Raw genomic sequence first — 27,503 nt, 5'->3', positions numbered from 1 at the left:
TCGGGCAGGGAAGGGCCGATGGAACTCCTTGCGCCAGGACGACGGCAGCCCCAACGTGCAGCTTAGCATCCCCTCCAACCAGTGCAGCATCTTAATGTAGTGATTTCCCCCTCTGCATCCCTTTCATAACTCTATTTTTATAAATCCTTTGTCCATCCATAGTTCAAAATTTTACTACAAGTTTTCTGTCAATCCTACCAATGTCACTCTTTGCAATAGCTTTTCAACTAAATTATAAACTTTTGCCATTCTTTATTAAAGAGGTCCTCTTCCTGGTTTCTGATTCTGCCTGTACGCTTTGCCATCTCAACGTTGTTCATCAGTTTTGTCTGCCCCTCTTCTTTGATGGGAGTTGTAGACCCTTAGGATCATCCAGTCCAACCCCCTGCAAAACACAGTTCGTCGCAGCAAAAGCAGCATGGCTCCATCAGTGCGGGATTTCTGTATAAGCTTAGCAAAATCCCTTATTTTGGCTGCTGGTCCCTTATTTTTGAGGCTGCTGGTCCCTGATTTTCAAATCTGTAAGATAACAGCTATGATGCCACAAGGGCTGCAGCTCAGAAATGGAAACATCAGGAACTCCCCAACATTGGAAGATTGGCAGGTTAAGATGGTGGAGGACGCAGAGATGGCCAAGTTGACAATCAGTAATCAGTGTGACAAACTGTTTCAGGAGGACTGGAATAAAGTTACATGAAAGAAAATTGTAAACATCTGAAAGGCTTGAATTGAAATGTTTTGCAATGTAAATATAAGGAACTGATTTAACAAGGTGAAATATTACAATAAGATAGAAGGTAAACATGTGATTGTAGAAATGCGAAGAATATAGAAAGGTGTGTGGAAGTCAGAAAGAGGGAGGGAAGGAGGTTGATGCTCTTATAGAGTAATGTATTAAGTTATAGAATTATGTAAAAAAATGTGATTATGATAAAAGTGGAAAATTCAATAAAAATCTTTTTTTTAAAAAAAAAAAAAGAGAGAGAGACTCGTCCCATCTTTTCCAAATACCTTCCCTTCCCCGCCCAGCCCCCCCCCCCGAAACCCGGGAAGCGGCTTCCTGACGCTTCGCCCGGCTCCTTTGCGGGGCGAAAGTGAAAGTGGACCCGAGCCAAAGCGCAGTGGGGGAGGGGAGGGAAAGAGGAAGCGCGAGGCGGAGGGGGGGAGGGGGGCCTGGTTCTATATGTGGCGGCGCCGGGGCGGTTTCGGATCCCCTCTGGCTGGTGGTGGTTCTGCAAAATGCAAAAAAGCAACGACCAAACAGGAGCTCTGACTCAAGCGACTGGGGACTGGGGGGGCCGGGGGCCGGTTCTGGCCCGCTGTGCGTCCTCAGCTGAGATTCCTGCATCGCAGCGGGTTGGTCTGGATGACCCTCGGGGGTCCCTTCCAACTTCATAGTGGGGCGAATTTCTATGGGGTTTTTTTATTATTAGGGCACGGCGTGTGTGCAAACCTCCCACCTGCGGCCCTCCAGGCCTCGCTGCCCGGCCCTCGGGACTCTGCTCAGGCCACGCCCCTTCTCCCCAGACCACGCCCCTCGCCGGCCCTGCTTTGCACCCCGAGAAGCCGGGATGGGGGGCAGAGAGGGGGGCGCCAGGGAACTAGTCTGTGGCCCCAGAAGTCTGCCCTTCACAGACTTTCCTCCTGAAAAACCCCGACGGCTCCTCTCTGCCCGGCGACTGATGACGCGGCGGCGGGCGGCCTCCCCATTGGCTCCCCGCGGGACGGGGGATTTCTGGCTTCCCCCTTCCCCCAGTGTGGGGCTGAGGTTGGGGGGCAGAGTCGGCTCCCCTGGACGCGGCCAGAGCAGCAGTTGCAGCAGAGGAGATCCTTCTCTCCGAGGAATCCCCTCGAGGAGCTGGGATCCAGGGACAGCGACCCTCCCCTGGAGGGAGGAAAGGATCCCACTGCCCCCCCACGCAAAATAAAAATCCCCCCACAACTACAGCGAAGGGATCCGCGAGAGCAGATCTCTCGCTGGGATCCGGGGGCCGGTCAGAGTTGGTGATCCGGCAAGAGAGCGTAGAAACGAAACCCGGGATCCCTTGCCAAGTGGATCCCTAGGAGCGCGGAGAGAGATCCAGAGCTTGCAAAGCGGATCCTTCTTCTTCCTCCTCCTCCTGGACCAGCGGAGTCAGGATGCGGCCTCTCGGGGCGGCTTTGGCCGGCCTCTGCCTGGCGCTGAGTTACCTGCCAACAGGTAAGGATGCGGGGGGGGGGGCGGGGGCGGAAAGGATCGAGAGATCCGGGGCTCGTTGGGTGCGGAAGTTGCAGCCCGACCGACCTCGCAGGGTCGTTGTTGTGGGGGGGTTGGAAGAGGGAGGGGAGACTCGGCCTTGAGAAAAAGGTGGGGTGCAAATAACCCACCGCGCGATCCCTTAACCCTTTCCGCAGGGGCTTTCGTCGTCCACCTGCAGGAGGACTGCTTCCTCTCGGACGGGGGTCGCGCCCTCTGGCTCAACTGGACGGTGGCCTTCAACAAGATCCCCTTCATCTGCTTCGAGGGATCCAGCGGGAGCTTCGTGCCCTGCGGCCTGGGCGCCTACAGCCCCTGGGACCAGCTGACCGCCTACTTCGCGGACCACCTGAACGCCCTCCTGGGGGCGCAGATGAAGGGGGAGGCCCCGCGCTGCCAGGGGCAGGTCCGCCCGCTGTGGGGACCCTCGGCGCTCAGGAAGAGTGAGTGGGGGGCGCTGGGGGCAGGGGGGGGGAGTAACAGCCCCAAACACCTGGGGTGTATCTGGAGGACGCCAGGTGGGGAAAATGGCGTGGGAAGTGAAGGCAAGTGGGGTGGCAAGTGAGGTGGCAAGTGAAGGCAAGTGGGGTGGCAAGTGAAGGCAAGTGGGGAGGCAAGTGAAGGCAAGTGGGGTGGCAAGTGAAGGCAAGTGGGGTGGCAAGTGAGGTGGCAAGTGGGGTGGCAAGTGAGGTGGCAAGTGGGGTGGCAAGTGAGGTGGCAAGTGAAGGCAAGTGGGGTGGCAAGTGAAGGCAAGTGGGGTGGCAAGTGGGGTGGCAAGTGATGGCAAGTGGGGTGGCAAGTGGGGTGGCAAGTGGGGAGGCAAGTGAAGGCAAGTGGGGTGGCAAGTGGGGTGGCAAGTGGGGTGGCAAGTGAAGGCAAGTGGGGTGGCAAGTGGGGAGGCAAGTGGGGTGGCAAGTGACATGGCAAGTGGGGTGGCAAGTGACATGGCAAGTGGGGAGGCAAGTGAGGGCGAGTGGGGTGGCAAGTGAAGGCAAGTGGGGTGGCAAGTGACATGGCAAGTGGGGTGGCAAGTGACGTGGCAAGTGGGGAGGCAAGTGAGGGCAAGTGAAGGCAAGTGGGGTGGCAAGTGATGGCAAGTGGGGTGGCAAGTGATGGCCAGTGATGTGGCAAGTGGGGAGGCAAGTGACGTGGCAAGTGGGGAGGCAAGTGAGGGCAAGTGAAGGCAAGTGGGGTGGCAAGTGATGGCAAGTGGGGTGGCAAGTGATGGCCAGTGATGTGGCAAGTGGGGAGGCAAGTGACGTGGCAAGTGACAGCAAGTGACTTGACTAGTGAAGGCAAGTGGGGTGGCAAGTGGGGTGGCAAGTGATGGCAAGTGGGGTGGCAAGTGATGGCAAGTGGGGTGGCAAGTGATGTGGCAAGTGATGGCAAGTGGGGTGGCAAGTGATGGCAAGATTATCCCACCGGGAGGCATGCAGGTGAGCCAACCCTCGAAGGATCTAATGTGGATTCTTATTCTGTTCCCCCTCCTCTCCACAGCTCCCCCAAAGGTCCGGGTATTCCCTGTCATCCCTCAGAACACCCCAGAGTCCATCATGTTGGCGTGTGTCGTGTGGGGCTTCTACCCGCAAGACGTGACCGTCACCTGGCTGTGGAACGGGGCCCCCCTGAAGAACGGGACAGGCCCGCCGGCAGTGCCCTCCAGCAACGGGGACTGGACCTACCAAACTCTGCTCACCCTCCCCGTGGACCCCCGACAGGGAGGCACCTACACCTGCCAGGTGACCCACGTGAGCCTGAATGAAACCCTCACCAAGGACTGGGGTGAGTGACAGCGGGGGGCTGGGCTGGTTCACGCAGCACAGAGTTCAGCTATGGAACTCCCTGCCACCGACGTGGATGGCTTTGAAAGAGAATGGCAGCCTCCCACTGGATTCCCCAAATGCCTCTGTGCACGTGCAGAATGTCTCTTTGCCCCCCCCCCAGGTGACCACAATGAGCCACCAACTAACTTGAGATTTGGAGGAAAGGTCCAGCTGTGATTCCTGTCTTGCAGGGGGCTGGCCTAGATGGCCTTTGGGGGTCCCTTCCAAGCCCACAAGCCGAGGATTCTATGATCTCGCTGAGCCTTGTCCGCACAGACTGGCAGCACTGCCTCTCCTTCTGCACTCCAAGCAGGTGTGCAGACACTGAGCCCAGGCCAGACCCTCTCTTCTCAAAAGGGGAAACATTTCGCCCTGCTCTTTCAGGGGCCTCGTTTATTTATTTCATTAAATTTATACGCCACTTTTGGGGGGACGGGGTCGACTCCAAGCAGTTAGTAAGAATCATAGAATTGGAAGGGACCCCGAGGGTCATCCAGTCCAACCCCCAGGAATCTCAGCTGAAGCTTCCCTGCCAGATGACCAGCCAGCCTCTGCTTTAAAAACCCCAAGGAAGCGAAAAAATAGAACAATAATTAAAAACTTTTAAATTCGTGATGAGCGATAAGCAGATTGAAACACCCACCCACATCTGCAGAATGCTTTTTAGCAGGCACCTAATATCAAGAGGCAGGGAGTCCCACAGGGCTCGGGAGCTGCCACACTGAAATACTGATTCCTTACAAAGTCAGGACAGGTGTTAGGTGGCAGCCCCAGCCCCACAGAGCCAAGCGGTTAAGAGGGTGGGTTGGTGGGGGGTCAGAAAACCTCTTGCCCCACAGGCGAGGAAGGCGACCCGCATTTAACAGTTCCCTGCCCTATCTGTCTCTCCCGCAGCGCCAGGCCTGGCTCTGGACCTCCGGTGGAAAGTGGGGGTCTCGGCAGCCATGCTGGGGGTCGGCATACTTCTCCTTGCCCTGGGCACCATCCTTTGGAAGAGGAGATTCCCCGAAGGTAAGGGCCAGAGGAGAACATGAGCTGGGGGGATGAGGTTTTGCTTTTTGCCAGTTCCTTAAGATTTATGCACTGCTTTTTGCCGATCCCTTAAGATTTATACACTGATTTTTGCCGATTCCTTAAGATTTATATACCGCTTTTTGCCAGTTCCTTAAGATTTATACACCGCTTTTTGCCGATTCCTTAAGATTTATACACCGCTTTTTGCCGATTCCTTAAGATTTATACACTGATTTTTGCCGATTCCTTAAGATTTATACACTGATTTTTGCCAATTCCTTAAGATTTATACACTGATTTTTGCCAGTTCCTTAAGATTTATGCACTGATTTTTGCCGACTCCTTAAGATTTATACACTGATTTTTGCCGACTCCTTAAGATTTATACACCGCTTTTTGCCGATTCCTTAAGATTTATACACTGATTTTTGCCGATTCCTTAAGATTTATACACTGCTTTTTGCCGATTCCTTAAGATTTATACACCGCTTTTTGCCGATTCCTTAAGATTTATACACTGATTTTTGCCGATTCCTTAAGATTTATACACTGATTTTTGCCAATTCCTTAAGATTTATACACTGATTTTTGCCAGTTCCTTAAGATTTATGCACTGATTTTTGCCGACTCCTTAAGATTTATACACTGATTTTTGCCGACTCCTTAAGATTTATACACCGCTTTTTGCCGATTCCTTAAGATTTATACACTGATTTTTGCCGATTCCTTAAGATTTATACACTGATTTTTGCCGATTCCTTAAGATTTATACACTGCTTTTTGCCGATTCCTTAAGATTTATACACCGCTTTTTGCCGATTCCTTAAGATTTATACACTGATTTTTGCCGACTCCTTAAGATTTATACACTGCTTTTTGCCGATTCCTTAAGATTTATACACTGCTTTTTGCCGACTCCTTAAGATTTATACACTGATTTTTGCCGATTCCTTAAGATTTATACACTGCTTTTTGCCGATTCCTTAAGATTTATACACCGCTTTTTGCCGATTCCTTAAGATTTATACACTGATTTTTGCCGATTCCTTAAGATTTATACACTGCTTTTTGCCGATTCCTTAAGATTTATACACTGCTTTTTGCCGATTCCTTAAGATTTATACACCGCTTTTTGCCGATTCCTTAAGATTTATACACTGATTTTTGCCGACTCCTTAAGATTTATACACTGCTTTTTGCCGATTCCTTAAGATTTATACACTGCTTTTTGCCGACTCCTTAAGATTTATACACTGATTTTTGCCGATTCCTTAAGATTTATACACTGCTTTTTGCCGATTCCTTAAGATTTATACACCGCTTTTTGCCGGTTCCTTAAGATTTATACACCGCTTTTTGCCGACTCCTTAAGATTTATACACTGATTTTTGCCGATTCCTTAAGATTTATACACTGCTTTTTGCCGATTCCTTAAGATTTATACACCGCTTTTTGCCAATTCCTTAAGATTTATACACCGCTTTTTGCCGGTTCCTTAAGATTTATACACTGCTTTTTGCCGGTTCCTTAAGATTTATAACCTGCTTTTTGCCGACTCCTTAAGATTTATACACTGATTTTTGCCAATTCCTTAAGATTTATACACCGCTTTTTGCCGATTCCTTAAGATTTATACACCGCTTTTTGCCGATTCCTTAAGATTTATACACCGCTTTTTGCCGATTCCTTAAGATTTATACACTGATTTTTGCCGACTCCTTAAGATTTATACACCGCTTTTTGCCGATTCCTTAAGATTTATACACTGATTTTTGCCAATTCCTTAAGATTTATACACCGCTTTTTGCCGATTCCTTAAGATTTATACACCGCTTTTTGCCGACTCCTTAAGATTTATACACTGATTTTTGCCGACTCCTTAAGATTTATACACCGCTTTTTGCCGATTCCTTAAGATTTATACACTGATTTTTGCCAATTCCTTAAGATTTATACACCGCTTTTTGCCGATTCCTTAAGATTTATACACCGCTTTTTGCCGACTCCTTAAGATTTATAACCTGCTTTTTGCAGATTCCTTAAGATTTATACTCTGAAACCTCTGAGCTCTCATCAGCTTGGGCCCCGTTGATGGGTGACCCCTCAGGCGGGCGGTTGGGTGGGGTTTTCCTCTGGGTGGGGGCCGTTCTTTTTGCTGACTCCCCCTTTCTCTCCCCACTTCCAGGCTACACCCCCATTGATGGCAGCACCTACCCAAATGGTAAGAGTACCTTTGCTCCCTCCCTCCTGCTTAGTTAAACTATGGAACTGCCTGCCACAAGAAGCCAACTTGGGCAGCCTTGCAATGGTCTTTGGCCTGATCCTGCAGGCTCCGCTCATGTTCTTAGGATGACAAATTCTGGCTGAGCATCGGGGGTAATTTTTTAAGGGTTAGGGCAGTTGTTTGGAGGGGGGAGAGGGCAGGGGTCTCCCTTCCAGCAAAGATCCCACAGCCAGCCTTCAAGTCCCCCACCCTCCAGTTATTCCAAGGATCGGTTCCACTCGGGTCCCCCGCTTTCAGAGTCAGCAAAGTGAAAAGCTTTTCGGAAATCTCTCCTGCCCTCCGCTCCCTATTGCATTTATAGCAGCACACAGGAGTCTCTCCCCCCCCCCATTTCGCCCCGTACAACAACCCTGCGAGGTAGGGTAGGCAGAGAGAGAGAGAGAGAGAGAGATTGTGCCCCCCCCCGGTCACCCTGTGAATTACACAGCTGAGTGGGAATTCCAGCCCTGGTCTCTCGCAGGTCCTAACTTTCTCAACTTTGAATTTTATCGTTATTCATGTTTTTACACTGTATTTTATGCTGCTTTTCCAATTAAGTTTTTAAAATTTGTTGTTAGCCGCCCTGAGCCCAGTTTTTGAACTGGGAAGGGCGGGGTATAAATAAAAATTTATTATTATTATTCCACCACCCTGTCTCCCACACCAACCCTACCAGGGAGGACTATACAGCCAGATGTTATACCAGGGTGATCCCCAGATGTGATAGGAGGGGGGGGGGCTTGGCTTGGGACAGAGGTTGAACCACAAAGGGGGAGTCCCCAAACAGAAATAAAGCATTTACTCCCCCCCCGCCATGAACTTCAAAACTCCAACCCCCCCCCCTTTCCGCAGGTCGCTAGCCTGACTCTGAAGACGCCTTTCTCCCCAAACTCCTTCGTTGGCGATTTCATCCTGGATCCGTTGGGGAGACCCTAAACCATCAAAAGGGAAGTCACCAACCCTGGCCTTGCTGCTGCTTTGAAGACCCTCCAGAGACCCCCACCCCGAAGCCCCAAGGGGGCCTGTTGAGCCCAGCACCCTCCCCACACCCTGCCGCCTCCTCTGCTAATTTCTCTCACCCGTCTAATTCGCCGCTGCCTCCTTTGCAGCAGCTGATTAGAACCACAGAACTGTGGGACCCCGGGAGGTTCTCTAGACCAACCCGCTGCAGCGCATTGTGCAAAGATGCCCCTCCTCTATCCCCCCTGCCTGTCATCAGGTACAATCGAGCTGAGATTCCTACACTGCACGGGGTTGGGCTAGATGACCGCTGGGGGTCCAAGCTGTAAAATTCCTTGATTCTGTGGGAGAGGAACTCTTTAATCTACCCGTGGGGCTCCTTTTCTCCAGGTTTTTAAAGAGAGGTGTGCACATTTGTATATATGCTTTTATTAAGACTTTTCTTTAAAATAAAAACTAGGGAGAATGCTAAGGTCCCGGGTGCGGGTTCAGAGGGTTCACCTTCCTGTGTGTGGGACAAGATTCACCTGCGAAAGAGGACTTTGCATTCAAACCATTTCTTACCTGCTTCTGTTAAGCTGCGCTTCCTGCATTGCAGAGGGTTCATCTAGATGGCCCCTGGAGGTCCCTTCCAACTGCCCTTCCAAAGCGAGCCCCTTTCTCCAAGGACCTTCCGCCCTCCCCTTCCTAACCCGCCTGCCGTCGTGCGTTCAGGCTTCATTCTTTAAAGGAGATTTGTTGACACAAAAATAAAGGGCAAGATGCCTTCGGACGCGCTGTGTGGTTTCTCTCTTTGCCTTCGGGGTCCTTGCCGCCCAGGGCTGCCCACTCTGACCGGCAGCCGATTCTGACTCCAGAATTCAAGGCAGGTGTTGTGCTTTCGGCAGCCCTGCTTGGAGATGCCACCGGCAGGATTTGAACCCGGAGCCTCCCAGTGCTCTAACCACTGAGCTACGCAGGCCTCCACCCCACCCTCAACCAACTGCATCCTGCTGCCTTTCCTAAGCAGAAGGGGTTTTTTAAAAGGAGTCCCAGAGCCGTTTCCAGAACCAAACGGGCAGCTCAGCTTTTAAAATATTCTTTTTTGGGGGGGACAAATGTTCCTTTGCGGCTGCTAAGCTCACAAGCACCGAGTGTGTGTTGAGGTCTGTGATAGAGTTTGAACCCGGGGCCTTCGTTCTGCAGTGCAAGCAGGTATCCTGTCCCTGAGCCACAGGGCTGCGTCCCTGCCGGACCCTTCGCTCTTCCAAGCAAGTGTCCAACACAGCTGCCTTTACAAATCATTGCAGAGTTAAACTGCAGTTTTCCACACCTTAACACAGCATTTGGGGTAAAGGTAAAGGGACCCCTGAGCACTAGGTCCAGTCGTGCCCCACTCTGGGGTTGCGGCGCTCATCTTGCTTTATTGGCCGAGGGAGCCGGCGTACAGCTTCCGGGTCATGTGGCCAGCAGGACTGAGCCGCTTCTGGCGAACCAGAGCAGGACACAGAAACGCCGTTTACCTCCCTGCCGGAGCCGTATCTATTTATCTACTTGTACTTTGACGTGCTTTCGAACTGCTAGGTTGGCAGGAGCAGGGACCGAGCAACGGGCGCTCACCCCATCGCGGGGATTTGAACCGCCCAACTTCTGATTGGCAAGTCCTAGGCTGTGTGGTTTAACCCACAGCACCACCCACGTGGGGACACACAAAAAAAAGAGACTCCGTCGCCTGTGTTGTGTTGTTATTGATCTGGCTATACCTCTTAATTTGTGGCAACAAAACACCCCTGGTCTTTTTGGAGTAGTGAGCACAGGAAGGGGAAAAATATCCAGTTCCTTGAGATCTAGCAACTTGAGATTTCCCGGGGTTTGCCAGAGGCCCGAGAGAGAGAAGGGGTGAGGAGGGCCTTTTGCTCAGAACCTCACATGGCAGGTACCTGCCAGATTACAAGGCAGGGCAAGGGGCTCCAACCGCCCAGGGAAGGCAAAGGCTTTCAAGGGAGATACACCGAGGTGGCAGGTTCCAGCCCCTTAAGGAACAGCTGCATATTCCTGCCTTGCGCGGGGCTGGGCTAGATGACCTCTGGGGTTCCCTTCCGGGTCCACGATTCTATGACTGAAGTCGGAAGTAATGCCAGGCTCCTCTCTAACGGGTTAAATAAATTACATTCCATGTATTATTAGTGCCAGCTGGCATGGATGCTTTAGCTGATACTCCGGCATTCACAGGGTTGGACTAGAGGACCTCTGGGGTTCCCTTCCAGCCCTACAATTTTGTGACTGTGGGGTCTGTATGCCCACCCGGCCCGGCTCCATCTCCGTGTGTGTGTGTGTGTGTGTGTGTGTGTGTGAGAGAGAGAGAGAGAGAGAGAGAGAGAGAGGCTCCAGTCTTTCAAAGAGGCAAAAAAACTCCTTGATGAATTAAATTCCACAAAAAGGGGGGGGGAGAGAAAACAGCTGTAAAAAGGCCAGAGAGAAACATCTGGTCCAAGCAGCAGCAGCAGCAGCACCCCATCTTGCCCCCCACCATTGCAAGGCGCCCCCCATCATCCCTGCACAGGGAGGGGGCACCCATCCTTTGGAGAACAGAGAGGGGTGCCATCGCGTTCGCCCACCCCCCAGCCTTCTTTGGGGGGGGCATCAGTCCTTTCTGGGGGGGGGGCTAAGTGTGCCGGAAGCGGTGGAGTGGGGGGGCAGTTTCAGCCAGTTGGGCAACCCCCCACCCCTTGCAAAGCGCTTTCATCTTCCTCCTCCTCGTCGTCTGAGTCCCCGTGGCGGTGGGGGGGCCCCCCTCTTTTGCTGTTAGCCCAACAGTCTTGTAGGGGGGGTCTCGGCCCTCATTTCTGCTCCTTGGTGGGGGCATAGTACAGCTCCAGGGGCTTGCTCAGTTTCCAGTACTTCTCGTTCACCAGCTCCAAAGTGACGGATCCGTTCAGGGTCTGCGGGAAAAAGGAGAGGCAGAGGCGTTGGGAGTGCAGAAGTAAGAGAAGCCCCCCCCCCTTCTGCCCCCTTTCACCACAGACGGGCAGGGGGGCTATCAGCACAGCTGTCAACGTTTCCATTTTTTTAAGGGAAATTCCCTTATTCCCAATAGGATTCCTCACAAGGAAAGGGAAAAGCAGACTGCTATGGCTATCAGCTTGCAGTGAGGCAGGCCATTTCCCCACAGAAACGTTCGTTTTTATTTTGTTTCTTAAATCTGCATGCTGCCCTGTGCATGCAGATATCGGGGGGGTTCGCAGCATAATGAGATTGGCAAAATGTAATTATCATGGGCAAGACGGAGAGATGTAAAACATGGATTATGGGATAATATGCAGTTGGAAAGGTTGAGAAAAGGAGTTCAGAGAAATCTCTAAATATGGATATGCGTTATGTAACGTTATAATTCTGCAAATAAAAATTATTTCCCCACCACCACTTAAAAAATAGATTGGCAAAATATGAGATCCCCCCATCTGCACTGGCAACCTGCCGGCAGCGGAACAGAAACCTGGAGCTTCTTGTATATATATCTCATATGAAACAAATGAAAACCGAACTACTCATAAATAATAAAAAATAAAAATAAAAATAATAAATGGAGTGAAAGAGGAGAGAAAGACAAAAAGAATAAAAAGGAAAAAGATAGAAATAAAATAAAATAAAATAAAATAAAATAAAATAAAATAATAAAATAAAATAAAATAAAATAAAATAAAATAAAATAAAATAAAATAAAATAAAATAAAATAAAATAAAGGAAGCCTACAGCTCCCTTTTCATTTTTGTCTGTTAACCCCCTTACTTTTTACACTTTTTGTGGGCCAGGGACAACTCGGTGGGTAGAGCAAGAGACTCCCAATCTCAGGGTTCTGGGTTCGAGTGCCGGGTTGGGCAAATGGCAGCGGGTTGGACCAGCTGACCCTTGACGGTGCAAACAATCCTTGCAGCCCCCGTTTATTTTAAGGCTCAGACGGAGCCCCCCTCCCGTCGTGGGTTTGAACAACGCGCCATTTGATCTTTACCCCTGCAAAAAAGCTTAGAAGCCCTTTCAGCAAGCAAACGGTATACGGATTAACCGTTAAATATATTTCTATGCTCTTATTGCATCGTATCAAATAAAGTAGCCCGTCTAGGAGAAGGAAAACCCTGGTCCTGGGACCCCCCCCCCAAAAAAAAGCTCCTCCCCCAGGGAAGCTCAACCAGCCCAGCCAGGCAGCAACCGGTTCCATCTCAGGGTCTCGAACCCACTCATCAATGTCCTGCAGCCCCCTGCCTGTTACCGTGAAGGCCCCCCCGGCCGTGGTGATGTAGATGGTGTACTGCTTCTCGCTGACGTCCTCCAGGGCGGGGGCTTCGGACCCGGCCCCCGGTGCCTCTTCCAGGGCGATGCGCAGGGCCAGGTATTTGGAGAGGTGGTCCACCGTGGCATTGGCCGTGGTCTTGACGTACCTGGCGGGGAGGGGGAGGCAGAGTTAGGGGTGCGGGGAGGAAGTTGTGGGGTCGAGGGGGGGTCTTAGGACTCGGCGGTGGGCTTCCCTTCCTTAGAGATGCTGAAACGAGAGGCTGGGCTGGGGGTTGGACTGGATGATGATGATGATGATAATAATAATAATATATTACAGTGGTACCCCGCAAGACGAATGCCTCGCAAGACGGAAAACCCGCAAGACGAAAGGGTTTTCTGCTTTGGAGGCGCTTCGCAAGACGTATTTCCCTATGGGCTTGCCTCGCAAGACGAAAGCCCATAGGGAAATCTCCGGGGACCTCTTTTAAAATGCTGGCGGTCGGGAGCAAAGACCTTCACCCACAGCCGGCCCCCAGAAGAGGTCCTGGACCTCTCCTGAAGGCCGGCGGGGGGCAAAGGTCCCTGCTCCCCCCCCCCGCCTGCCTTCCCGGGACAGCGGAGACTTCTCCGCTGCCCCAGGCGATCCCAAAATGCTGGCGGGCGGGAGCGAACGCTTCGCTCCCGACCCCCAGCATTTTAAAATCTTTGGGCGAGTGTCTGCAAGCCTCGCGCGCCCGGCAGGAGGTCCCGCCGGGCGCGCGAGGCTCGGGCGGCAGCCTGTCACCTGAAGCACGGGGAGCCCTTCGGAGAGCTCCCCTTGTTTCGGGCGAATGCCTGCAAGCCTCGCGCGCCCGGCAGGAGGTCCCGCCGGGCGCGCGAGGCTCGGGGCGGCAGCCTGTCACCCGAAGCACGGGGAGCCCTTCGGAGAGCTCCCCTTGCTTCGGGCGAATGCCTGCAAGCCTCGCGCGCCCAGCAGGAGGTCCCGCCGGGCGCGCGAGGCTCGGGGCGGCAGCCTGTCACCCGAAGCACGGGGAGCCCTTCGGAGAGCTCCCCTTGTTTCGGGCGAATGCCTGCAAGCCTCGCGCGCCCGGCAGGAGGTCCCGCCGGGCGCGCGAGGCTCAGGGCGGCAGCCTGCGGCAGCCTGTCACCCGAAGCACGGGGAGCCCTTCGGAGAGCTCCCCTTGCTTCGGGCGAATGCCTGCAAGCCTCGCGCGCCCAGCAGGAGGTCCCGCCGGGCGCGCGAGGCTCGGGGCGGCAGCCTGTCACCCGAAGCACGGGGAGCCCTTCGGAGAGCTCCCCTTGCTTCGGGCGAATGCCTGCAAGCCTCGCGCGCCCAGCAGGAGGTCCCGCCGGGCGCGCGAGGCTCGGGGCGGCAGCCTGTCACCCGAAGCACGGGGAGCCCTTCGGAGAGCTCCCCTTGCTTCGGGCGAATGCCTGCAAGCCTCGCGCGCCCGGCAGGAGGTCCCGCCGGGCGCGCGAGGCTCGGGGCGGCAGCCTGTCACCCGAAGCACGGCCGCCCGGAGCTTGCGGGGCGGGAGGTGGGAAGAAGGGCCTCCCCTCCCACCGCCAGCCCTCAGAACAGCCTTCTGAAGGCTGGCAGTGTAAAGAAAAGCCCCTGTCCCCCCCCCCAGCCTTCAGAAGAGGTCGGGGGACAGACTGTCCCCGGACCTGGTCTGAAGGTGGTTTCCCTAGGAACGCATTAATTGATTTTCAATGCATTCCTATGGGAAACCGTGCATCGCAAGACGAAAAAACCGCAAGACGAAGAGAATTGCGGAACGAATTAATTTCGTCTTGCGAGGCACCACTGTATTTATACCCTGCCCATCTGGCTGGGCTTCCTCAGGCACTCTGGGCGGCTTCCAGCAAAATATTAAAATACATCAAACATTAAAAGCTTCCCTAAACAGGGCTGCCTGTAATAATAGTAATAATAATAATAATAATAATTTATTATTTATACCTGTTGCAGGAATTTATGTATAAGTTGGGGGGGTTTCCCCTCCAGCAGATATCATGCACATGCAGCCCACTACCAAAATCAGCACAATCACTTTTGTGACTTTTGTGATTTGTCCCCACAAAACACTTAATCACAGTTTCTTCCTATCTGTTCAAAGGGCCTCTGCTGCACGATACCAAATGCATGAATTCACTGATAAATGTATCTCTGTACTGGCTCCCTGGGAAAACTTCAGAAATTCATCTAGACACGTGAGCTCAGCTACTCAGCAGCCCCTCTGCCTGAGTGATAATTCCTGGCATCCTGATACCTGAGTGCCAGACAGGTAGCCATTCCAGAAATAACAAACCCGATGAAGACAAATAATTATTAACTTGGCTGGGAAACAGAGAAATGTAAATATCTCTTTTGTTACACTTGAGGGGTGTTTGGTGGAGGGCAAGGGGAACTATGGGCCAGGGTCCAGGATGCTCCGATTCCTGCCACCAGACCTCCCCTTTCATGATGGAACCGTGATGGAACCGTGATGTAGTTTGGGGAGGTGTAACATAGGGATTAACGTAAAGGGACCCCTGACCATTAGGTCCAGTCGTGGCCGACTCTGGGGTTGCGGCGCTCATCTCGCTTTATTGGCCGAGGGAGCCGTCGTACAGCTTCCGGGTCATGTGGCCAGCAGGACGAAGCCGCTTCTGGCAAACCAGAGCAGCGCACGGAAACGCCGTTTACCTTCCTGCCGGAGTGGTACCTATTTATCTACTTGCACTTTTGACGTGCTTTAGAACTGCTAGGTTGGCAGGAGCAGGGACCGAGCAATGGGAGCTCACCCCGTTGCGGGGATTCGAACCGCCAACCTTCTGATTGGCAAGTCCTAGGCTCTGTGATTTAACCCACAGTGCCACCCGCGTCCCCCTAAACATGGGGATGAGCAGCTAATAAAAGTTGGGTTCTCTCTTGTTCGGGGGTTCCATCTTGTTTCACCTGGTGGCAGGTGGGAGTCCTGTCGCGACAGTCTTCAATCAAGACCAAGCCGACTGGCTGCTGTTTTGCTCTGGTCTTCCTGGCTGGTGTCCTTGTTTTTTGCTGTCGGATTTCCCCACCCATCTCGCTGGGCTTCCCCAGTCACCGGGATAACCCCCTGGGGGTCCCTTCCAGCCCAACGACCCTCCGGCAACCTTCCCCAGCGCCCAAGGCGGCCTCCCACTGGGGTGGGTGTGCTTGGGAGCCCCCCTGGACGGGTCGGGAGGGTTCCCACTGCCCCCTGCTCACCTGGTCTGGGCGTAGGCTCCCTTCTCCACCAGGACAGGGTGAGGCTGGAAGACCAGCTCGATCTCGCTGCTGCCGGGCTCAGTGCCTGGCTCGGGGCTCCGGCGTCCCCCCTCGTGTGAGGTCTCCGGCTCGGCGCACGACTCGTCCGAGGCCCGGGAGCGCTTGCAGCTCGGCCCGGCCTCAATCTGGCTGGGGGCCGAGGCGTTGCTGAGGTGGGAGCGGCTGTCGCAGTTGTCCTCCGCCCCGCTGAAGGTGGTGTTGTCCGACTCTTGGGGGTGCTTCCGGGCGCGCTGCCCCCTGGAGGCGGGAGGAAAGAGGCGGGAGCGTCACACACCAACCAAATAAAACTAGCAAAAGCTCCGGCGGAACTTCCTGCCTCATGATTCCATTGTACAGTTATGGTTATGTTCGTTTCTATCCTGCCTCTTTCCCTGGCAGGGACTCAGGGCAGCTCAAACCTGAAGCAGAAAGAGCTAAAAAAACATTGGGGTGGGAGAGCAGCCGTTAAAAAACAATTAAGCATTAAAAGGATAAATATATGGTCTATTAAAGGACACAGGTTTATAGAATTCTCCAAACCGGTTGGAAGAAGAAAGTGTGGCAAAAGGACAGTAAGGAAATAGCCGGTCTGATTTCTCTTGCATGTTATTAATCTTGCATTATTATTAATTATATTACTAATATCACCAGATGTCAAAGAGAACAACTACCAGACTTTTAGAAGACATCTGAAGGCAGCCCTGTTTAGGAAAGCTTTTAATGTTTCATGCATTACGGTATTTTAATATTTTGTTGGAAGCCGCCCAGAGTGGCTGGGGAAACTCAGCCAGATGGGTGGGGTATGAATGAATGAATATTATTATTATTATTATTATTATTATTATTATTATTATTATTCCCCCCCAGACTGGACTCAGGGCAGTTTACAGATAAGATAGAAAAAGTGGGAAACATCATAAAAAAGACAATAGAGAAAAAGCTATTAAACACTTGTGTGTGTGTCTGTGTGTGTGTCTGTGTGTGTGTCTGTGTGTGTGTGTGTGCGTGTGTGTGTGAGAGAGAGAGAGAGATTAAGAATACAGGTAATTACAATCAAAACATCACCACATCAACCTGCTTACAATGCCTTTAAAGAAATGAATACTTATTATTATTGCTGCTGCTGCTACTGTTGCTAGCTGACATTCCAGACTAGATGAACTCTGGTGTGCGTTCCAAGCCTACCATCCCATGATTCTACATGTCTGGGTAATAATAATAATAATAATAATAATAATAATAATAATAATAATAATAATAATAATAATAATAATAATAATAATAAATCCTCTATTATTAGATTTCCTAAGCACCTCCTTTCAGCACTAGATGCCAGGGAAAATGGCCTCAGCATAAAAATATTTAAATCAAGCAATTTGCAGTTGGAAGCAGAAGAAGTCGAGTTTCTTGGCAGAAAACACACCTAATAATCTTCACTCCAGACACCCTGGGAATTGTTTTCTCTGGAGGATATATGAATGTGAGCGAAGAAATAATCTGCACGGCATTTTAAAAAATAATCCCCTATGGCAATTGCTGAAATGTGCGTGTCCTTTGCTTTTAGTCTCTCATTTCATAATATTATTGTCAGCTTTACCCAGCCTTGGCTGGGGAGGGCGGGGTATAAATAAATATTATTATTATTACTCCCTGCCACTGGTTTTTTATTTTTAATGAATGCGTCATACTACTGCATGAAGACGATGTAAGAGACTTTTATTCATTAAGCAGCACATAGATCCTGCTAAATGAAATTAACTATATGCCCCCCCCCCCAATCTACTCTGCCATCCTGCCAGCAGCTGGCTTCAGCATCCGCCTGCAGTGTGTCAACCTCAAAATCAGGTGGGGTTGCTTTTAAATTATTGCGGATGCCCGAAATGTGCAGAAATGTTTCTACGTGTTTATTTATGGCGTTTTAACCGGAATCGTTTTTGCCATTCTGATGCCCCTCCCTCTCCCCCACCCTCTGGAGCTCCTTTCGGAAGAAATAAATTGTAAATAAATTAAATAAATAAACGGGCTTGCAAATTCCATCCACTTCTGCAAAAAAAAAAAAAAAAAAAGGAGGAGGGGGGTTACAGCTGCTTTTGGATTCCTATAGAATCATGGAATGGTAGAGTTGGAAGGGACCCCAAAGGTCATCTACTCCAACCCCCTATAAAGTAGGGATCTCAACACACAGCCCACCCCAATCCAATTAGAAACCAAACTGGACCCTGTTTAGCTTTCCAAATGTGCCAGTAGATTTTGTAAAAGCAGACTGAATAATAATAATAATAATAATAATAATAATAATAATAATACCCTGCGCATCTGGCTGGGTTTCCCCAGCCACTCTGGGTGGCTTTCAAGAGAACACTAAAATACAATAAGCTATTAAACATTAAAAGCTTCCCTAAACAGGGGTGCCTTCAGATGTCTTCTAAAAGTCTGGTAGTTGTTTTTCTCTTTGACATGTGGTGGGAGGGTGTCCCACAGGGCGGGTGACACCACCGAGAAGGCCCTCCGCCTGGTTCCCTGTAACCTTGCTTCTTGCAGTGAGGGAACCGCCAAAAGGCCCTCGGAGCTGGACCTCAGTGTCCGGGCTGAATGATGAGGGTGGAGATGCTCCTTCAGATATACTGGACCGAGGCTGTTTAGGGCTTTAAAGGTCAGCACCAACACTTTGAATTGTGCTCGGAAACATCCTGGGAGCCAATGTAGGTCTTTCAAGACCGGTGTTATGTGGTCTTGGCGGCCGCTCCCAGTCACCAGTCTAGCTGCCGCATTCTGGATTAGTTGTCGTTTCCAGGTCACCTTCAAAGGTAGCCCCACATAGAGCGCATTGCAGTAGTCCAAGTGGGAGATAACCAGAGCATGCACCACTCTGGCAAGACAGTCTGTGGGCAGATAGGGTCTCAGCCTACGTACCAGATGGAGCTGGTAAACAGCTGCCCTGGACACAGAATTGACCTGAGCCTCCATGGACAGCTGTGAGTCCAAAATGACTCCCAGGCTACGCACCTGGTCCTTCAGGGGCACAGTTACCCCATTCAGGACCAGGGAATCCTCCACACCTGCCCGCCTCCTGTCCCCCAAAAACAGTACTTCTGTCTTGTCAGGATTCAACCTCAATCTGTTGGCTGCCATCCATCCTCTAACTGCCTCCAGACATGTGGTCCCAAATAGCAAGGTTGCGCTGGGAAGACCCGGAGGAGATCTGAAAGGTGAGGATTTGCTGAAATAATTTTTGAAATTGGGATGTAGAAAGGGGAGGTATGGGGAAGTCGGCGAAGTAAGGTTTAAGAAAAAGGGGTATGAAATTATACATGTTTGTTTGTGTGCTTGTTTTTGTTTGTATTGTGTATTGTTTGTGTTTATAAAAACTGTGAAAAACCAATAAAAAATTTATTAAAAAAAACAAAAACGGAGGAGATCTGAAAGGGATCTGGCTGTGAATATCGAGAGGAGGTGGATCTCTCTTGGGGTCAGGGCCGGAGACCCCCCCCCAGCCTGAGCCCCCGTACCTGTTCATGGCCTGCATCTTGAGCCCCTCCTCCATGCTGCTGCGCAGGGCCTGCTGGTTGTGCAGGCGGTTGAGCTTGGCCAGGACGCGGTCTTGGTGGGCCTCATACTCGTCCCGGCTGGGGTAGATCTTGGAGATGAGGGCGTCAAAGTTCGGGTCGGGGCGCAGGGAGCGCTTGGAGACCAGCTTCTTGCGGCAGGTGGGGCACTCCTTGTTCCTGCGGCGGAGGAAACCGGGAAACCAAAATCAAGGTGCGGGCCAAGCGTCAGGAATCAGCAGGAAAGGGTCGCGGGGCTCCAGCGCTCGGAACTCCCTGCTTTAGAGAATGTAGGACTCAAACCCGTGGCTTCAAGTTACAAGAAAGGGGATTTCCTTTTTCTTTTTTTCCTTTCTCCTTCTGTGATGGAACTCCTATTTGGGGACTTCCCTGGCTTTTTTCTGGCCCGTGTAGGACCAGTCTGGATAATTGGCCTTGGTGAAGACTTGACGTTTTCATCCCCAAAAAAGTTTTTGATTGAGTTCCACTGAAATGAGGCTGCATTTTAATGTTTTAATGTTGTATTTTAATCTTGTTTTTTAAGCTGTATTCTAATCAATTGTTTTTATATTTTGTGAGCCCGGTCTTGGCTGGGGAGGGTGGGGTATAAATAAAATTTATTATTATTGCTATTGATGTTGTTGTTGTTGTTGTTATGACACAACATGAGGAAAAAACTTTCTGGCGGTAAGAGCTGCTGCTTCCTGTTGCTTCATGCCGCGTGAGGGAGATGAATAAACACCCGGCAATAAAACATAATGGGAGAGGATTTACACCAGCAAACTATTTGTCAAAATTACAAATACCCAAATACCGACGGTCATTTACCCTCACTAGATTCAACGTGCTGCCATATGGCTGATTGCAGGGCAGATTCGAGGGTAAACCATAATACGCGGAATGAGTCTGCCCCTGCGGCTTGATGGAGGTAGAAACTGTCTCTCATGTCTTGCTATGCTGCCGTTTCTACGGGGATATACGCTCGGTATTTATGCAAAAATCTCCAAATGAACCCGAACTTCAACGTCTAAAATCCCTGGTAGGGGACAAGGATCCTGAGGTCACGTTAAGGGTGGCCAAATTCTGTGCGACTGCCATAAAACTTGGGGAACAAGCTGTACTATCATAATAATTAAGGCCTTAAATGATAATTTTAGGTTATATGTTAGTGACTAAGTTTTAATTTAAGGTGGACGCTCGGGTTGCGAACGCGATCCGTGCGGGATGCATGTTCGCAACCGGCAGCGGCGCGTCTTGCGCATGCATGGGTTGCGATCGGGGGTTCTGTGCATGTGCAAAGCACAATTTAGCGCATCTGCGCAGGTGCGACCCCCGAAACCCGGAAGTAACCCGTTCCAGTACTTCCAGGTTTTTTCTGTAACCTGAAAAAACACAACCTGAAGTATCTGTAACCCAAGGTATGACTGTATATATATTTTTAACTGTTGCTTCAAGAGAAATGAAACTGTCAGTCACGGATTTTGGACCAGGTACCCATTTGTAGTCGGGCCAGATTCGCAAGTAGCCCCGGACAGCTCGGGACCAGCTCACTTGCGGGAACTCGGGGCGGGCCTTTCTGGGACCTGCCTCTCTGCCAGCCCCCCTTAGATGCCACCCCCCGGGCCCCACGCACCCGCTCCGCAGGGCCGTCACGATGCAGTCGGAGCAGAAGCGGTGCAGGCACTCTTTGGTGGTCATGGTGTGCTTGAGCATGTCCAGGCAGATGGGGCACATGAGCTCGCTGTGGAGGCTTCGCGGGGAGACGGCAATCTCCGTCCCGTCCATTACGGCCTCCTGAAAAAGAGAGAGCTTCCTCGCTGAGCTTCCAGGGAGCAAAATGGGAGCGTGGCCAGCCTTGCAGCGGGTTGAGCTAGATGACCGCGGGGGTCCCCCTCCCAGCTCAACAATTCTGCAATATTTTGGCCGCCTGTCAGCGACGCTTCGGCTGAGATTCCAACTCTACGATCCTGTGATTCCAGAAGCCCACCGGCAACCACCCTGGGTTTTTTGCTGGAAAAGCTCAAGAATCTATTATTATGAATTTATTCATGCCAAAACATTTATGAACCGCTTGATTTAATGCTTCCAAAATCTCCAGGCAGCGGATAGCATGGACACGATCAGCACGAGCGCAAAAATGCAACAGAGAATGAGTAAAAAAAAACAGCAGAGAGAAATAAATAAAAACAAAGGATTTGGACAAGTCAGAGAGTCTTTGTCGATTTCCTACACACAAAATGCCCAGGACAGCGGACAACTTATTAAACGGTGTAGAAACTCTTAAAGGTAAGAAGGTAGACAACTTCTTAGCAGGAAGCACATTAGTGCAAGATGCCCTGTGAATTGTGTTTATTCCTCTAGCAAAGTACAAATAAATACCTAAAAGGAAACAAGCTGGAGGCATTTAAAAAAAAAAAATTACAAAAACCCTTTAAATCTGGAACCTGGAGAGGGACTTAGAAGATCTTCCCACCAGACCCGGATATTTGAGGGGTGGGGAAGGTCAAGAGAAAGGGGGTTCTTTCAAGGTCCCTCGTGGCCCCTGCCCCAAACCCAGGCCCACCCCCTGGCATCAGGCCTTCTCCTCTTCCTCCTCCTCCTCACCTGTGGCGTCCGATGAAGTTCGTACAGGCTGAGCTCCCAGGTCTTGCTGGCACTCTGCACGTTCGCCGGCGTTGCCATGGCGGGCTGCGGGTTCGAGGCAGGAAAGAGAAGCGCAGTTTAAATTCTCAGTGACTTGTCGGGTTGGAAGGGGCCCCGAGGGTCATCCAGTCCAACCCCGGCACCACAAATGCCCAGCCCCGTCCGTTCTTCCAGGGGCCAACTGGGTGCCCCAAACAGGAAGAAGCCCAGAAGTTGAAGGGAGCGGAGAGCAAAAGCAGCACCAGGGCACAGGGCTGGGAATGTACCAAGCCAGGCAGAGGGGGGGGGGACTGCCAGTCTGGCAGCCCCTCTGGGTTTCTTTGGACTCGTCCAAACACGGGGAGGGGGGTTGCTCCCACGACATTGATATTTTTTAAACTGGGCTGAACCTGGGTCTGCAAAGGAGGGTTCTCCAGTTGCAGAACACAAAGGGGCTCACCCCTAACCCTTGGTCTTCTGCACATGCTCAGAGGCACTGCTCCTCCTTGTTTCTAAAGGAGTTTTAATCTCTTGCTACTCCCACTTTTTGAAAGTCTCAGATTTGACAGATCTCAGAGCTGCGGGTTCGAGCCCCACGTCGGACAATAAACACCCCCTAGATGACCCTCAGGATCCCTTCCAGCTATACCGTTCCATGATTCTGGGATGCTGTTGTTAATTTCTGCGCAAACCATCCTGCCGCCGCCGTTCTGTCTACAGATCAAGCGGTAACGAACTCTTGTGATACGTCTGTATATGAAAGACAAGCGCGCGCACTCGGACTCTGCACGTGCTCAGGGGTAACCAGTCCCCCCTCCCCCTTCCCTCAAACTTCACGAAGCGGAGGAACGGGACTGGGGGGGGGAGGGGTGTTCCCGCGGGAAGATTCGGAGCTGCACTCTGCACGTGCTCAGAGACCCCCAGTCCTTTGCCAAAGGGGATGGGAAAACCAAGCCAGCTCCGAATCGGAGCAGCGTTGCAGCCCAGAGGCTCCGGGGCTGGACGGGAGGCGCGCTTGGCTCTCCTTTGGGGGCAGGACGGGGGCGCCCCCCAAGGCCCCCCAGGGAGGGGCTCCGGGGCTCCCTCTGCCCCCCCACTCCGGGAGGGGGATCCCCCTACCTGCTGGGATCCCCGGAGGCGCCTCTCCGTCTCCTTCTCCGTCTTCCTCCTCCTTCTCCTCCTCCGGAGGCGGGAGAGGGTGGGAACCTCCGAGGCCGCGTCACTTCCTCTCCCCGCCCCCGCGCTGACGTCACAGAGCACCGAAAGAGAGAAGGGGGTCTCCCCACCCCCCGCCCCGCCTCCCCCGCCCGCGCGCGGGGCAGGCAGGCAGGCAGGCAGGCGGCTGCTCGTCCGGTGAAGCCCGGGAGCTGCACCGGTGGGGTGGCTGGCTGGGGGCGGAAAAGAGAGGAAGGAGGGCACACACCCCGCCCCCCACTTCAATGGGGCGGACCCCCACCCCCAAGACAGCTTCCCCGGGTGGACAGCAGCCTGCGCCGGGGATGGATCCGTCCCGGGTCACTTGGGGCAGATTGAAAGCGACGCTTTTCATTGGATCGCAGAATTGTGGATGGGACCCCCAGGGGTCATCCATCCCAACCCCCCCGCGACGCAATCTCCCCCTGCCTCCTCCTGCTTCTTTTTTGTGACTCAGCCTCCGAGCGGCTCGCCGGAAATATTTACATGACCGGCGAAAAGGATGGAGAAGCCTTGAGCATAATCAAAAGCAGAAGAAATGCGCTTTGACTTACTTATTTTTTCTTAGTTACTTATGTGCTTGCGATTTATTTAGGAAAACCCAGAAAGCGCTAGACTGCGGAAAACATCAAAGCGGCTTACAGAAAAGGACCATAAGACTATCAGTTTTAAAATGCGTATTCTTTATTGGAAAAATAAAAAGCACGTAATTACAATCGTGCACAGAGTCAGATCAGACACACAAAAAGAAGAAAATTGATTATCAATAAGGTTAATGAGATGATCAATGAAGTGAATCAACTGTGACAACTTGGCACTTTAAAAAGTTGAAACAACAGTCGACCAAAAACAGATTAAGACTTATTTGGGGTGGGGGCGGGGTTTTGGGTTGTTCCTGTTTTTATTTTGATTATGTATTCTGTGTGGATTTTTGGGGTTTTGGGGGGGTATTTTTATCCTCTGAACCGCCCTGATACCTGCAGGTACCAAGAACAAACTTAGTTGGTCTCTAAGATGCTACTGGCAGGAATTCTTAAATTTTGTTTCGACTCCGGCAGACCAACACGGCGACCTACCTGTAACTAATAATCATAATGGCTACTTTCTAAATATTTGGGCAGGCTTGCCTGAATTTTTGCCTGAATTTGGACGGCCGTCTGTCAAGGAACCCTGTTCAGGGAAGTTTTGAATGTGTGACATTTTGATGCATTTTTAATCCTTGTTGGAAGCCGCCCAGAGCGGGGGGGAAACCCAGCCAGATGGGCGGGGTACAAATAATAAATTATTATTATTAGATTATAAGGATCCTTGCCGGGGGCTGGACTGGATGACCCTCAGGCGCCCAGGAGTCCATGGGGCTCCGGCTGGGCTGAGCGGTCGCGGCTGCCCTAAAGTCACACACCCAGAGAACTTTATGGGAAGATTTGAACTCAGGCCTGAGACCAGCACTGTTACAGAGGATGGGGGGGAGAGGGGGAGGGAAATATGGGGAGGTCAAACAGGGCTGGGGGTGGTTACCTTGACAACACCCCCCTCCCCAAATAAGAGTGTCGGAAATCTTTTTGAGATGCCTGGCAAGGAGAGAGCTTCTGTCCGATGCGAAATCCTCTTGTTACTTTCTTTCCGCTAAAGAATTATTATTATTATTATTAAAACTTTATTCCAAAACCGAAAAAGAATTACAAACACCAGATTCAAAATCCACATTCCTTTTGTAACATAAGCCTATTACATGGCTGACTAGATTAAAATATACCTAATTGCTATAGACTTCCCTTTAAATGCAACGCAATTAGAAATATTATATTAGACATTTTTATAAATTCCCCACTCCCCTTCACCCATGTGTGATCTCAATATATTTTTTAACTTCTTCCATCTTGTTGTGTTGTTGTAGTTTAATAATTATTCAGTTGATTCTTTCATTATTTCCTTGCTTACCCTGCACGTTTTACACATTATTAATATTCCAGTTCCGGAATATCCCGGCTAAAGAAGAGACTTGTGGCACCCGAAAGCTCGCAGATTTGTGTGCGTCTCTCGTTCTGATGGAACCGGATAACGGCTGGGGGGGTCCCATTTTGGAGGAGGGGGAGGCAAGCTTGTGGCTGCTGCTTCTTCCCAGTCCTGGCACCCGGTTGCCCTCTGTGAAATGCTGGGCGCCGGACTGGGGACGATCACATACTACAATTCCCATCATCGCTGGCTCCGGTTGTCGGGAGTTGTAGTCCAGCAGGCCTTGGTTAAACGGCAGCCGGGTTTTGGGGAGATTTGGCCTGGCCAATCTGAACACAAGCCCCGCGGCGTCCTGTTTGAAACCTTCACCCCGCGAATCTTGGGAACTGTAGTTCCTCATGAAGAGCTGCCATTCTCAGTGCCCTTAATGAACTACGGTTCCCAGGATCCTGTGGTGGGTGCGGGGTGCAGGCATGGGCCGGTCTCTGGGGAGAAATCCTCTCTCTCTTTGGCTGAAGAAGAGACCTGTGCCACCCTGAAGCTTGCCCATTTCTGTGCGCCTTATTCTGCGGCAAGAACAGAAACCGCCTGCGGCAAATCATCGCTCCCAGAAAGAGCGCAAGTGGCGGGTTGTGGGGAGGAAGACAGACAGGCGCCCCCCCCCACCGACCCCAGAGAAAAGTCTGTGGGGAAGGAAGCGCAGCCCCAGAGAGGGGAGGGTCTGACAGGCTTGGCAGGGCGTCTTTGGCCAACTCTGACAGCTAGTTTGAAAGGGGCCGGGGAGACCACCCAGACTCTGCCTGCCCCATTGTCCCCACTGAAAGGGGCCTGGGCAGGGATTATAGGGGGCGGGAAGGGGGGGGGTCCGCTGCCTTGTGCGGCTCCTCCAGCAGCCGCAATCCCACCCCTCCCCAAAGGTCCCAGCCCCCTCTCTGCTCAGGGGGGCGCAGAGTTGGGCCGGGGGAAAGCAAACCCCTATTTGGGACGGCGTTTTTGAAAAGGACTTCGCTCCCTCTCCCCGCTTTGGGTCTGGCTGGTGGGGGTTCCTCAGCCCTGCGGGGAAAGAACTCTGTGCAGGCTCAGAGGCCGTCCGTTGCTCCCCATCTTGAACGCTCTCGGACCCCAAAGCAAGTTTGACGCGGGGCTAAACACGAATCCGGACGACTTGGGGGAGTCCCCTAAATTTGGGGGGCCATCGCCGCTTGGGTTCCGCAATAATCGTACTCATTTTTAATTTTATTATTTCTCCTCCTCGTATCAGACCGGGTTCCTCCAGCCCCTCTGAGCGGTTCATAGCTAGTGCCCCCCCCTTAAAGAGAGAGAGAGAGAGATTGCATGTTTGTTTGTTTTTTTAATCCTTTTATTTTTATTAACATTTTCGGAAACATCGTTTTGCACATTCCGCTCAGTAAAATAATAACACAACTAAGCCCAGAGAGGTAGCGATTGCTTGCACGTTTATTCAAAATCCAGTAAAAACTGTTAATCCAACGAAAGGACGGTCTCCAGACCAGCAACGCTGCCTCCCCCCCCCCCCCATCTTCAGTTTGCAAAATCGGCATTCTCTGCTACTGAGACCCGCGCAATTCAGTGGGTTGGGATGGATGCCCTCGTGGGGTCCCCTCCAGCTCTGCGATTCTGTCCTTCCATGACCTTGTCGGCATCAAACCTCCGGCTCGCGATGTCCAGACTCAACTCTCAGGCGGAGAGACAAGAATTGCGTTTGGACAATCACGGCCCGGGGCTCAGGAGCGTCGGGGGGGGGGCGGGGCGGGAGGAGCTGGAGTTTCTGGTGGGGCAGCGGAGGGGAAGGGGGGGAGGTCCTGGGAGAGGAAAGGAGGTGGGGAGGCGCCCCTTTTTTCTGGAGGCAGTTAAAGGAAGGGGCTGCAGGACAGACAGGAGCCATTGGGGGCGCTGTGGCTGCATCTTGCATTGAGCGCGGGCGGGGCTGGGATGGATGACCTCTGGGGATCTTTGCAAACTTTTTTGCTCTGAGATTTCTGCATTGGGCTATGATTCTTGGGGTCTCTTGCAAATCGACAGCTCTGCAATTCTCTTTTTTAAACTTAGAATATGATGACTATTCAGCAAAGCATAAATACCTGGAATAAATAGTCCTGCGGGTATAGGGTGGTATAATAATAATAATAATAATAATAATAATAATAATAATAATAATAATAAATACAAGGAAATAAATAATCCAGTTCACATCTGTGCTTCTCCTGCGGGGTTTTTGGGACAGCGGCAGGGGGATTTGTCAGCGGGCAGGACAGCAAAGTTCTTCCTTCTCAACCCATTTCTTTTTGGGTCACCAACTATTAGGGATTATTTCTAGGGGGCTGGACTAGATGGCCACTTGGGACCTCT

At 51.6% G+C, this 27,503-nt stretch overlaps 2 protein-coding genes across 2 annotated transcripts; one reads left to right on the top strand and one right to left on the bottom strand.

Annotated features, from left to right (window-relative positions):
- The first annotated feature begins 1,731 nt into the window (after window positions 1-1,731).
- LOC310701898 (class II histocompatibility antigen, M beta 1 chain) lies at window positions 1,732-8,768 on the top strand. Its single transcript, XM_083493397.1, has 6 exons — window positions 1,732-2,200; window positions 2,395-2,679; window positions 3,734-4,018; window positions 4,954-5,070; window positions 7,259-7,294; window positions 8,189-8,768. Exons 1-6 carry the CDS (start codon window positions 2,140-2,142, stop codon window positions 8,194-8,196), a joined length of 792 nt encoding a protein of 263 aa, XP_083349523.1. The 5' UTR covers window positions 1,732-2,139; the 3' UTR covers window positions 8,197-8,768.
- Window positions 8,769-10,668: 1,900 nt separating this feature from the next.
- RING1 (ring finger protein 1) lies at window positions 10,669-23,178 on the bottom strand. Its single transcript, XM_083493203.1, has 7 exons — window positions 23,103-23,178; window positions 21,966-22,049; window positions 20,995-21,155; window positions 19,326-19,541; window positions 15,778-16,074; window positions 12,544-12,712; window positions 10,669-11,217 (listed from the first exon to the last, which is right to left on the bottom strand). The coding sequence occupies exons 2-7, from the start codon at window positions 22,041-22,043 to the stop codon at window positions 11,116-11,118; spliced, it is 1,023 nt and encodes a 340-aa protein (XP_083349329.1). The 5' UTR covers window positions 22,044-22,049; window positions 23,103-23,178; the 3' UTR covers window positions 10,669-11,115.
- Window positions 23,179-27,503: the final 4,325 nt, after the last annotated feature.

Source organism: Podarcis liolepis (assembly GCF_965112155.1).
Source record: "Podarcis liolepis genome assembly, chromosome: 2".
Classification (NCBI taxonomy): domain Eukaryota; kingdom Metazoa; phylum Chordata; class Lepidosauria; order Squamata; family Lacertidae; genus Podarcis; species Podarcis liolepis.
The sequence above is the reverse complement of the archived record's forward strand: the minus strand, read 5'-3'. Positions and strand labels throughout refer to the sequence as shown.

Coding starts and splice junctions, on each gene's coding strand:
- LOC310701898 (XM_083493397.1), top strand. CDS start 2,140: ATGCGGCCTCTCGGGGCGGCTTTGGCCGGCCTCTGCCTGGCGCTGAGT. Junction 2,201..2,394: donor GCTGAGTTACCTGCCAACAG/GTAAGGATGCGG, acceptor CCCTTTCCGCAG/GGGCTTTCGTCGTCCACCTG. Junction 4,019..4,953: donor AACCCTCACCAAGGACTGGG/GTGAGTGACAGC, acceptor TCTCTCCCGCAG/CGCCAGGCCTGGCTCTGGAC.
- RING1 (XM_083493203.1), bottom strand. CDS start 22,043: ATGGCAACGCCGGCGAACGTGCAGAGTGCCAGCAAGACCTGGGAGCTC. Junction 19,542..20,994: donor GTGACGGCCCTGCGGAGCGG/GTGCGTGGGGCC, acceptor CCTCCGCCGCAG/GAACAAGGAGTGCCCCACCT. Junction 16,075..19,325: donor AAGATGCAGGCCATGAACAG/GTACGGGGGCTC, acceptor TCCCGCCTCCAG/GGGGCAGCGCGCCCGGAAGC.